The 12965-nt window shown below is 40.1% G+C and overlaps 1 protein-coding gene across 3 annotated transcripts in view; it reads right to left on the reverse strand.

Annotated features, from left to right (window-relative positions):
* mef2ca (myocyte enhancer factor 2ca) overlaps nucleotides 1-12965 on the reverse strand; it is a 38689-nt gene that overhangs the window by 6113 nt on the left and 19611 nt on the right. For all 3 annotated transcript variants that reach the window (XM_043231522.1, XM_043231523.1, XM_043231524.1), the window contains exons 4-6: nucleotides 10097-10300; nucleotides 2077-2217; nucleotides 1791-1977 (exon numbers count right to left, since the gene is read on the reverse strand). In XM_043231522.1, coding sequence (XP_043087457.1) covers nucleotides 1791-1977; nucleotides 2077-2217; nucleotides 10097-10300 — 532 coding nt within the window. The remainder of the gene's footprint in view (nucleotides 1-1790; nucleotides 1978-2076; nucleotides 2218-10096; nucleotides 10301-12965) is intronic.

Consider the following 12965-nt stretch of genomic DNA (forward strand, 5'->3'; position numbering starts at 1 on the left):
CAGAAGGATTACGCTTCCCACACGTATGTCACCGCAGACTGTCTTTTTCTACCACTTTGTTCATTTTTCTTCCCATTGCTTCCTCTTTCTCTTTCTATATACATTCTAAACACACATATCTGGATGTTTCTTTTGGCCCCTTTTGAAATTAAACACTGCTAAGACTTTTCACACCGTCACACTTAAAATGTTATATTATACATGCATCACAAGAGAATAATGTTTTGTTGTTTTGTTTGCCTGAACCAAATGTCGTTTATATTTAATTACTTAAATTACTTCCATTTATATATATATATATATATATATATATATATATATATATATATATATATATATATATATATACACACAACACCTTTTCTTTTCAATTAAGCTCTGTCAATATCTATTGCATAATGCACATTAACACAAAAGATGCATTTGATCTCTCAGTTTCTACAACAAAAAAATAGGCAAAGTTTGCACGTTTGTATGCAACGGTCAACACTTTTTTTTGTTGCTTGTTTTTACAAACTGACAAACAAGTCCTTTGGTTTCTTTGGTAGTTCTTCTATTTTTTAAGGTAGACAAGTACAAATTTTTTATAAAATCTTATTAGCAAATAGACGTAACTAGTATAAAAATCATTAAATATGTTTCATAAATTATTTGATTTTACAGACACAGTTTTTAACAGAATTACACGTCAGTTAAATTCAAATTTTCATTTCTACGTATTTGTAATAGTTAAAAACAATAAAAGAAGATATTTTTAAAATACAAAAATAAAAAAGTGCTCTCAAAAGATGAATTGCATCCAAAATAAACGTTTTTGTTTACATAATATATGTTTGTGTATTGTGTTCATTTATTATAAATACATAAAGTCGCACACATATTTTTTGTATAAACACATATTAACAATGTATAAAAATTTATATATTTATATTATTATTTTTATATCATAATAAATATACTTCATATATAAACATACTTTTCTCAAATATATACATGTACAAAAACATTTATTTTGCATGTGATTAATCATTTGACAGCACTAATATATTTATATATATATATATATATATATATATATATATATATATATATATATATATATATATATATATATATATATACATATACACTATATATATATATATATATATATATATATATATATATATATATATATATATATATGGTTGAATGGATTTCCACATTTCAAGACAGAAAAAGCGGTTCTGGTAAAACAAAAAAACCTGTCTAAAATCTGTCAAAATGTTGTTTTTATAAAGATTAATCCTTGTGACAGTTGAAGAAACACCCATATACATGTGTTCAGAGTACGGATAATGTGTTTTGATAAATCCTAAGCCCTCGATCCTCTCAATGAAGCCTAGACCACAAACACAGCCGTTTCAAAAGTCAGAATGGAAGTTAAAAGGAAAATACGGTCATCTTAATTTGCCCGCTGAAAACCGGGAGTTCCTGTACAAGCAGCCAAAACTCCCATGGAGACAGACACTTTTTTTTTCGGCTCTGGGACAGCCTCGGGAGTTCTGCTGAGCACACAGTGTTTATATTACAGGCCCGGCCCGGCACAGCTGAATATGGCTGAAAGAAATATTTGAGCGCATGTAATGATCTGTATGCGGTGTTTGAATACATGCGAGGCTTGTTTTCATAGCCTCGGTGGAGCTGTTGGTGGTCCTCTCTAATGATGTCAATAAAGCGTGGAAATGAATATTATCTGAAACCGTACTGGGAGCCCCTGGCAAAGCGGAGAGCCCGGTGCGGGTCAGTACCTGTGTTGCCTGCACTCGGGGGCCGGTGGGTCACTCCAGGGGACATGCTGTTCCTCTGCAGGGAGGGGTGGGCCAGCGGCAGCATGTTGGGGTTGCCCAGGGACGCTCCCGGGTGGCTGTAGATCAGACTGTTGGGGTTGCTCACAGGGATTGAGACGGGCATGTCATAATTAGACTGAGGGATGGCCTAGAAAACAATATGAAAAAAAAAGAAAAGAAAAATCAATGAAACTGTCGATTATTGAGCATTTTGAGATTAAACAACTGAAGAGTTGACAACACTTACACACAGTCTCTGCCTGCTGATCATCAGGTCAATGTCCTCGTTGATTTTACGATATTTGTCATCAGATTCTGGACTGTGGCCTGAATCTTCAGCATCAATATCAGGACTGTCACAGCCATTTAGACCCTTCTTCCTCAGAGTCTGAAACGAATACACAAAAATATTTGAAGACTGGAAAAAAAAAAAGTCAAATATATTTATATATTTCTATAGATTACAGCCAAGACAGAAACTGGTTCACATAATGGAAAGGTATTTTCTGAGTTATATATATATTTTAATCATCTTGTATAGTAATCAACAACTATAGTAATCAACAACATGCCATAGGTACTAAGAGACAGATGAAGAAGGAAAAGGCAGTTTCTGGGTTTAAATGAGATGTAATAATAAAAATGCCATAAAAAATAATATATACGCCTAAACAAAAAATTAAGAATTAAACAATGCAAATAACTAAAATGTTTTTCCGTAGTAACTGACAACATGCCACAGATGCTGTTAAATGAGCTCGTCTTGTATTCAACCACAAATATCCTTTTAGGACTGGAGCAATTTCCTGTTTGACCACACGAGGGCTATATTTGAAAACAAATATAGCTTTTCCTGCTCGTGAAACATGAGCCTTTGATTCCTCAGAAGAGCCTAATGCTTTCATCTGAAGCCTCTGAGAGTCTAGTTTGAGCGAATGTTGACTTAAAATGGAATAAAAATGCACATGAATCACTCTCCTATCATTAGCAGAGCTACGATGCAAAACAACTCTATTACTCTTATTGAGACTAAACTAAAACTAAATGTTTCATCTCACATTGTTAACGGCCGTGACGGAATAACACCCCTTTTTTTTGTTTTTGTGAGTTAGATTTAAGGTAAAAGCTGATCTAAAGTGAAATACAGCAACGCAGCTTGGCTTAACTTTCTGCCTGGCCTCAGCGTTTCTCTCGTCGGCAAGCAGCCACGTCGCTGGACCACAGCAATTCCACTCATTCAAGACATCTCCACCTGTCAGGGCCCTTGCACCTGTCCAACAAATCTCCTCGGCTCAAGGGGAAGGGGCGGAGCCGGGGCCGCAGCCAATCACGGCCTCGAACCCCAGGGATGGCCGTAGAAGGCTATTTTTTGCCCCAGTGCCACCCAGCAGCGTCCCAGCAACCCTACACCAGCCACTCAATCACACCGCCTGCAGGTCGCTGACACCTCCAGCGCACAGTCCGACCCGGCTCGGTGCTTTTAGCAACACGGCTGGATCCCAAAGCCTGACATCAGCAGACTAAACATTCAGACCGGCACGGACCGCTCCAGACCGACAGAGGGAGGGTCGTGCTCAGCCGAGCATTCCTGTTCAGTTCATCACACACCAAACACAGGACAACCACGAGAGCGTCACACAGCTTCAAGATCTCAATTATTTCTCCTAGATGACAGTGAGGACTGAAAGAAGACCTAAACGATAGTTCACCCAGAAATCCATTAAAAACTTTTTGAGATCCAAAAAACTAGTGGTTTTAGTATTATTTATACACTATTATGATTTGTATTCATATTTTAAATACACTTTTTAACAATTTTGTCACACTTTCGACATTATTCATGTCACAATATAATATTTTTTTAAAACCACAAAATACTGATCACCACTGACTTTCACTTGTTTTGGTATTATTTATATATTATTGTTTTTATTAATATTCTGACTTTTTTTTTAATTGTTGCATTTTAATGAATTTATTATCTTTAATTTTAGCTTATTTCTAGTTAGATTTGTTTTCTTCAACTTATTTCCAAAATTATTTTAGTTAGTTTCAGTTAATTTCAAATTTTCATTTACAGTAGTTTAAGTTTTTATTACATTTTATTGCGTTTATATTCTATTGCACTGTATTGAATTGTATTTCAATTCAATTAACAAACTTTTCCTAAGTAATATCCTAGTATGGACCAAAAGAAAAAAAATAAATAAATACATTCTTTTGTGTTCTGCTGATGAATATGATTAAAAACGGGTTTGAAATGACAGGGTAAATAAATGATAATTTTTTTTATGATAAAAAAATGTTTAAGTTAGATTTTTCACACTAGAAAAGCACTTTGTGCATCTTCTCAAAATATGTCTCAAAATATTTATTATATTTATTTTTCAAATAAATGTTTGAGATCTCTGTATGACCTCAAACATTACCATATGCTATCAAGATAAATTTTATAGCACAATATTCTTACTGTATAGAAACTGTTTCATTTAAGCATATTCTAACTTCTAAAAATTACTTCATGAGAAACATCCCATACAAAGTTTTTTTTTTTATAGGTTTATAAATTTTCCAAGTCATGTAGGAAAACTATGTGAGAGCTGATCGATTCTTAGACCAAAAATAAGTCTATATTTGAATATGTGAATGTTTCTGGCCTTAAAACTTCTGGAAACTCTCCTGCGCTATAAGAGAGGAACCTCTGAGTTCTTTTTCAGTACGTTGGCCACCTATACAAAAGTTTCTTGCATTTCTTCGCAACAAGGTAAAAAAAAATGCATTCAGATTTGACTAAAGTTGAAGTGAGCTGTCGAGGAGAGAGGAGAGGAGAAGAAAGGAGAGGAGATACACAGCCATCAGCGCCTCCTCCTGCTCCTAGTCTTGTCAACTCTATGGAGACTTGCTCCTAATTAAACCAGTGCTGCATCGCTCTCCCACATGACAAAGACAGCCCCAGTCTGTCCGCATGTAGACATGGCGTCCTATATAGCGTGCTAGCTGGTAACCTTCAGCGGAGAAATGATGTTGTACGTGCAGTAGCAGGTGGTAACGTGTGGAGACAGCTGACTGATGCCGTTTGCTGGCCAGCAGCTGACGGACTGACTGACTAACTGAGGGCGTCACGTCACCTTGTACCCTCCTCTGAGCTCCACATGGGTGGTCTCGCCTCACCTCAAACCAGGCTCATTACAGTCCACTGTGTCGGACAAAGACTGAGAACCTGCATTCAAAACGGCACAGACACCAACCTGGAGGAAAATTATATTACTCATATGTTGCTCAATCATCGCTCGGGAGACTTCATGGAGCGCTCTGTCAGATTTCCGTTAAATCTCAACTTTTTCTTGCTGGGGTTTCACCTCAAAACAACACGCTTGCTGTTCTTTTTCTTAGCTCAAGAGACTTCTTGGAGTTCCCTTTTTTATTAAAGGATCAATGCAAAGGATAATACAGATATTACTTGGATATATAAAATTATATATAAAATATATAAAAATATTTGGAAAGTGTTGCTCAGAGTTGGCTCCTTTATAACTCATAATTCTCAGCTTTGTTTCATCAACAAACTAAAAAGAGAATTATTGACTTTAAACCAAGAGACTTAGGGGAGCTGTAAATTACAGTATATCTATGTCTTAGATGTTCCTTATTTCCTATAAAAATATGCATAATTGTTTACATACAGTAAAAACAGATTGCACATAGGTTGCTCTTTCACTTCTCAAGACACTTAATGGAGTTTTATATAACATTATGGTTCCTTTAAGTATTAAAAATATCTCAAGTCTTTCCTTTAAGGAACATGCACACACAACAAGGTGGCACTGCATTTTGCCCGTCAACAGCAACACAGACCACATCCAAGACATCCAAAAGAGCAATCAAACTAAGAACATGTGACCACAAAAAGGCAGCTCGGTTGAAGGAAATGTCGCCTTATTGTCTCACGTGTCAGCAGGGATATTCGACTAAGAACTTCTTCCACCTCTTCAGACGTGCATGTGTGCGTGTGTCATGTTTGCCTGCGTGGAAAGTTGTCAATTTACGCAGTGAGTCACAAAAACTGGCAGCACGACAAGTGCAGTAGCTATCGTAACAGAAAGGAAAAGGCACATTATCAGTTGACAGAAAAAGCCCAAATAAGACTCGATTTGTGCTGCCTAAACACTGGTATATCAAGCTCAGTTTATCAAAAGCAGATGGATCGGGGTGGAAAAAACGAAAGCCGTGCTGGTTCCGACCGTCAAAGAGGCGGAATCCTATTAGAGCCGTACGGGTGAGCCAGCGGGGACGCCCCCGTCCCTGCGGCAGGTCGCATGGCCAATGCGTGGCACTGTCTGGCCCTCCTCCAGGGCTCTTTCCACCAGCTGCTCCGACCACAGCAGCTGGGCAACGTTTGGAAAATGCCACACTGGGGACCTCTGGGTAATTTACCTCCTTTGATGCTCTCAGTACCCTATAATAACGAATCAAAGGCCCTCTCTTTTACTGCCACGAGTTGAGCGCAGCGTGTTTGGTATTAAACGCACTTGAGAGCGTAATTACGACTGTAACCGGCCCAGTGGATATCCAATCCGACCGCGAGGAAGCGGAAGAGTGTCCCGAAACTGAGTTGGGCTCAAAAAAAGCGAACGTCCTGTGCTCCCTTGGTGTTCTTGGGTGGTTTGATTGTCAGCTCTGGGAAAACGACACCTCCCGACTTCTTTGCAGCTGACGTGAGGCAAGAATTCCTGCCCGGGGTCAAGCAGGTCCACGTTTATGAATTTTAATGAATTCCCTCTGGGACCTTCATGTAAATAATCGGACATTATCACACACAAGCATGTCATCTCTTTGCATGTGTTGTCATGTGACCTCTCAGAAGGCTTCTTTTTCCATTGCAGCATCTATAGAGGACAGAATGCTTATTCATTGTTAAATTACTACTGATCAAGTCCTTTTGAAGACAAAGGCACTCACTGTAGTCCAATAATGGGCTCTTGTGGGGCCCCAATCATTCACAGTCACCAGATTGAACTGTATTTGACACATTGCATGCCACAGTAACGGCGGATCCTTACGATCTGCGATCGGTTGCAACACCATTAAGAAATAAAGCATTCCTCCCCTGTCATCAATTAACAGCTTTTGTCTGTGGAACTCCTTATCCAGAGTAGCCTATCTATAAATGGGCTTCAAATAACATTATTATTACCAGCTAACAATTAGCACTCTCAGAAAGAATAGCGTCTTGGTAAAAGCGAAGCGTTTTGTGCTGCGTTGGCTCGCCGTTGGGTCTTGGAAAACCTGACTCACGCAACAAGGTTCAGATTAATCGTGGAATGTAAAACCGCCCTCTGATGTCGTTCAATCGAGGATGAAGAAAACAGGGCAGTAAATACTGCATTTCAAACTCTAAGCATGAGCGGATCAGAACAATGACCCAAATGTGGGCTGAGGTCACTGCACGCTCGAATTTCACACCATGTTTTCAAGTTTACATAGCTGAACAGATGGCAGATATGAGCCGACAGAAACAGTCTGGGAAGTGCAGAGGAGCATGCCACGAGAAGTCACGTAATCAAAAGAACTCCTATCCTCTCATAAAAGTGTGAAAACGGCATCCTAACAAGTTTGATTTAAGCTTTATTGAAGTACGCCGCCGTCTGTGGTCAGTTTTTCCTCGGAGGGAAAATGGAGTGGGGGGAAAAAATAAAAACAAGCGCGGCTGTCCTCCCTCTCTCTCTCCAGCACTCCACGCCTATTCTTCTCCATTTTCCTTGGCACGACTGCCGGGCCGGAGCTATTTTTAGCTGTGCTGCTTTCTATTTTTAGAAAACTACCGGTTTTCAGGCATTTAATGGGGAAGGACCACATGAAAACACAAAGAGTTGGAATGGGGAGGAGGTCTGGCACACAAGTTGGGCGTCTGCTCCTTATTTTCAACGGTATGAGAACTTCAGCTGCTCTCTACCCAGGACAGAGGACGGAAAAGAGGCAGAGGGGTAAAGAATGTGAAAGATCTCCATCTTATTAATAACCACGGGTCTCAGGCCAAAAGCGCAAAATACAACACGCTGTTACTAAGTAAAGCAATAAACTCATGTTAACCGTTTGTGAAAAAGGAGGGGTGAAAGAATGCAAAACAAAGACATCTCTCTTTTGGTGAAATTCCTGAAGGGATAAGAGCAGCACTGATTTCTATTGAGAAACCTAAAATATGTTTATTTGCAAATACTTATATAAACATGTATATCAAATGCAGATCAAAATATTTCTATATATATCCAATCCAGATCAGATCAAAAACTGTCTGTAACAACAAAAAGGTCTAGTTCCTGGCATCCTCTTGATGTTGTGACTGCAATGTGACAGTGTTAACACAGAGAAGTATAAGCCCAGCAAATCTGATTCAGGGATTTAATCTGTCAATCGTCATCAAGGTTCAACGGAAGATCAAGAGCCGTCATGCGTGCATGCAACCAGCACCTACGAATACACAAGGGAACCGTTGCCGCAGCAAACAATCCCATCAAAACACTCCTAAACATAAATTTAGCCAAAGACGTAACAAACTGCACAATGGAATGTGAAGCAATGACTTTAAGGCAAACCTTCTCACACTGTGAGTGAACTGGGAATGGGGAACAAAATGAAGTGCTTAAGAATGCATTGGCATGCAACTACATGAAGACAAATTATCTAAATTAGGAAAATAGAAAAACGTTTGAGGCAAATGTGCCTGAAATGGAGCCAGCTTATAAAAGTAGGTTGACAATGTTTCCTTCATTACATTTAAAATCAGATCGATGTGCCAAGCGCTGGAGGCATGTTTTCTCAGAGGTTTGTGTGGGTGAAATTGGAGGAGGGGAAGGTTGTCACCTTCAATGCCTTCCAGCACAAGACCAAACACAAGAGGTCAACTACCATACGCACAGAGCTTTGCTCAATCTCATTAGCCCGGCCGTGTAGTCATTAACAACGCGACCTTTGGAAATAATTAACATTTGTGCCAACAATCTCGTTGACAATTCTCAGTAGAGAGAAAATCTAAAGGTGTGGAGTCTGGAAAGCGTGCGTTTCAGGGTGACGACATGGGGTTATAGTGCACACAGTCAGTTTTTGGGATTAAAAGGAGCATTTTCAGATTACACTAATCGAGGAAATGGGATTATCCCCGGCTCCTTACTGGCTTGGCAGGGAGTCTGTGAGATTTGCCTCGTGGAGACTTGATGTTTCTTCTCTCATGAGGCAAGCCATGCTGTTTTCCCTCTCAGCCTCATAAAAACCCAACTAAGTCTGACCCCAGGGCTTTGCTCGTAATGCATGTGTCAACGTTGCAAATGGCCTGTCGAACGATGTTACACTAGACTGAACAGTCAAAGTATAATAATAGAGTTCGAATTCACAGCTTGTTATGTGCAAGTGAAGTGAGTTGTGAAACAATAACCGGCTCATGCTCGAACGCACAAAGATAAAGAGATCCCTCACCACAATTGAGCTCCTAAAAACACCCCTTTCAGCATCCGCACTGTTATTCCTCTTTCTTATTGCGTGTTTTTCTTCATCCCTTACTTAGTTAGTAAGAGGAGAGAGTTTGTTTGTGTGGCATCACCGGGCCTCTACGCAAATCAATCGGCTGTTTTTACTGCAAAAGGGACTTTTCCAGGGGAAATATTTTTCCCACTGCTCCCAATGGGAGCACCATGGCCTTTCATGCATGTGGGGTGGGAACCTTCAAGTTCTCTCTTCCCAAAGTCGGTCTTGACAGGTGGTTTGGAAGAGCTGAGAGTAGTTTCGCAGTTGCTCTTTGGTGGCGAGTTCAGCAGAAGACGCTGAAGTCTTAGATTAGGAAACCCTTACCTAAAGCTACCCACGCTTGCCCCGTGAACTTTTCAGGAGCTCACATGTCACAAAAGGTGGCAGTGATGAGCAAGCATGATCTTAAGTCTCCGTGCAGACCACCTGGCTTGGACAGTGGCACCTGCCGTGTCCTCTTAAACCGGTTGTGTAATGTGGTCCTGACAAGATACGGTAAAATCCTTGTCCCTGTCCTTTAGCCTGATCCGCTCTTATAGAGCACAACGGCATGTGCCAAACGTCTTTTGCAAGGACTATTACAACATGTTCCCTAACAAATCACCACCAGACACGGGCCAGGTGTCAAATCCTACTACTTGTAAACTCTACCAAAATGAACTCTACCTGATCTCTCGGTGAGGCATCTGATTCGAGTTCCCTCAATTTATTAATCAAAAACATTGTGCTTACTGTCAAGGGGAACTCACCTCCACGATGTCCGAATTAGTCCGACTCTCATGGGGCTCATTGTACTCAGTGTATTTAAGCAGAACTTTGTCCATGTCGGTGCTGGCGTACTGGAACAGTTTATTAGTGCTGTTGAAGATGATGAGAGCGATCTCACAGTCGCACAGGACACTCAGCTCATAGGCTTTCTTCATTAGTCCAAACTTCCTCTTTGTAAACGTAACCTGATAAAAAAAAAGAGCGGGTTAAATTGGGATAAATTTGATACCTCTCATTTAAAGACAAAACAAATTAATTACTTGTGGGACAAGAGCAACATAAATGATCACCAAGTCCTCACCAGGCTTCCCTAACTTGCTTATTTACACTTAATTTCCAGCAATTATGGTTGATTTGATTGCACAGATACTATTTAAACTGAACTGAGCTGAACAATGATGTCTCTAACTTTAGTAAAGAAATGCTTTAATTGAACAATTTAGTGTTTAATCTTGTCATTATACATAACTGACACGCTGTTCTCATATTTGATATTTTTAAATGCTGTTAAGTGTTAAATGACACAGTCTGATTTGTTAAAAGCGCTATATAAACAAAGGTGACTTGGCTTGACAATTTTTTTGCATTTCACAGATGCTTGTATCCATAGAGGTTTACACTGCCTGGTATAGAGTTTGTCAGTTCATGCATTCCCAGGGAGTCAAACCCGTGACCTTTCCATTGTTAAAGTCATGCTCTTCTGCTTGAGCTACAAGAATTTCACGGCAAGAAATGTTTGTAAGATAAATACATCCTATCCACAACTCCATGGATCTGATTTAGCGATACTTTCTTGCGAACTGATACAATAAGAACTTTATCGCCTCGTTATTCAAATGCATTTGCAATTCTTTTCATTGGCACTTCAGTAAAATGTCCCATCAAAAGAAGCGTACATGGCCAATCCGTCCATAACCAAATTGTTTGACAGGGTATTCTTGGTTGAGAGCTATCAGAGCTCTGCGTGCCATGCTAAATTTAGACTGGGGAGTTCAAGGTGAAATTCTGCCCAGCACGCTTCACAAATTGACAGCCCCTGGGTGGCAGGGTTCATAGGATTGCTTTGGCTAATGATGACCCAGCATCACCTAGGCACGCCGGCAGCGTTGCACACGTTCCATTTGGAAAGGACAATTTCCCAAAGACACCATTTAAACCCTCACAGTACAAGCTCCATCTGTGATGAGATGGCAATGAAATTCAGTAAGAAACAGCCACACAAAACCCGAAGAACTCTCTTGGGCATCTGCCTGAAATATTCAAACTCTGGATTATCAAATTCTGGCAACGAAAGGAGATAGAAAGGAAAGGTAATTGCTAAGAGTTGGCTTTTAGCTTCAGAGACCTAATGGAGTTCTCAGATGGGTCTCATTAAAGTAGCAGAAATTTCTCCAGAGGAAGAATGAATGAATTGAAACGAAAATCCCCAAATAATGTAAAAGCGTATTGCTCACAGGTGGCTCTTTCATAACTCAAGAGTTTTCAATTATGTCTCAGCGAAGTATCAGTTTTCCCTTTCTTTAAAAAAATCTTAAAATGCAATACAATAGATTTGAAAATGATGTTGACATGGAGCATAAATGCATTGCTTAGAAGTGTATTTTTCATAACTTGACTTAATGGAATTCAAAATTATCTCATTTACCTATATGCTTTCATCAAGTGACTTCACGTATAGAACTTCTCAAGTTTTATATTTCACCACTTCATGCATTCCTGGGAATCAAACCCATGACGTTGCCAGCGCCATGCTTTACAGTTTGAGCGGGAGCTATTTGTCTCAAATGTCTTTCTTAAAATTCCTCAGGAGAAATAAAATACCAAATAGACAAACATGATTAACATTAATATTAATCACATAGCTCAGATCATGGTTAAACTCTACAGTGAGATATAGCAGAATGTTCTCCATTTAATCTCATTTCTATCTAAGAAAAACATATTCAAGAGACTTTTCTGTCCTTCAAGAGTGTATACTTCATGCATGCATGCCGATGCGCAATAGACATGCATGTAAAGCTCTAATCTAGATGGTGTTGGTGGTGTTTGTGTGTCGCTGATCCCTGTGCGTGAGTTCGGACGTCATGCTCTCTGTCACAAACAAACTCCAGCAGGGTGATCTTCTCACTCCTACCGCTCAGCACGCTGATGCTCTCACCTCCACATGATTTAGATTATGCTCACACTCACACACACATGCACATGCACCGGGAGCGACAGATGTCTTACACATGCTCACTGAGACGCCCCCACACGCACATACGGGCAAAAAAAAGCGTCCGCCTTTTGAGCGCTGCATGCATTTACTGCCATGTTCAGCCTGTCTCGATTTACCTTAGATGTCTGAGTCACAAAGACATTTTTTTTTTTTTTTACATTTTCCTATGCTTTCTGATACTAACATGCACTTTGAGGCTGCAGCTAACTTTACACAATCGTGCTTCCCCTGTAAAGATGCACGCAGGTTTATTTGCCTCGAGTTAAGACGTCTCAGACAGAAGATCCACACAGAACTTCACCACCACAACACGGGAAAGGGTGGGCGCACAGAGGGGGTTAATCGTGCCACTGCACTGGGGGTCAGGAAGCACATTTGAACGCATTTCCTGTCATAACAGGAAGGGTCCAATGGCTTCCCCTCTACAATGGCTTTGCCTCGGCTTCCGGCCCTATGCTGGTCATTGAAGGGGGGTGGACACAGGTGGGGGGGGAGGAAACATAGATGACAGGCAACCATTTATCCTGCGTCCTGAGCTGCTGTCCACTTGAACACTGATACATTGTTCAAAAGCAAAGAACAACATGTAAAGCAACAGGCTGAACACTTAACCTTTCTTGTTTCTTCTTCTA

This window comes from Puntigrus tetrazona, unplaced genomic scaffold, assembly GCF_018831695.1.
Source record: "Puntigrus tetrazona isolate hp1 unplaced genomic scaffold, ASM1883169v1 S000000373, whole genome shotgun sequence".
Taxonomy (NCBI): domain Eukaryota; kingdom Metazoa; phylum Chordata; class Actinopteri; order Cypriniformes; family Cyprinidae; genus Puntigrus; species Puntigrus tetrazona.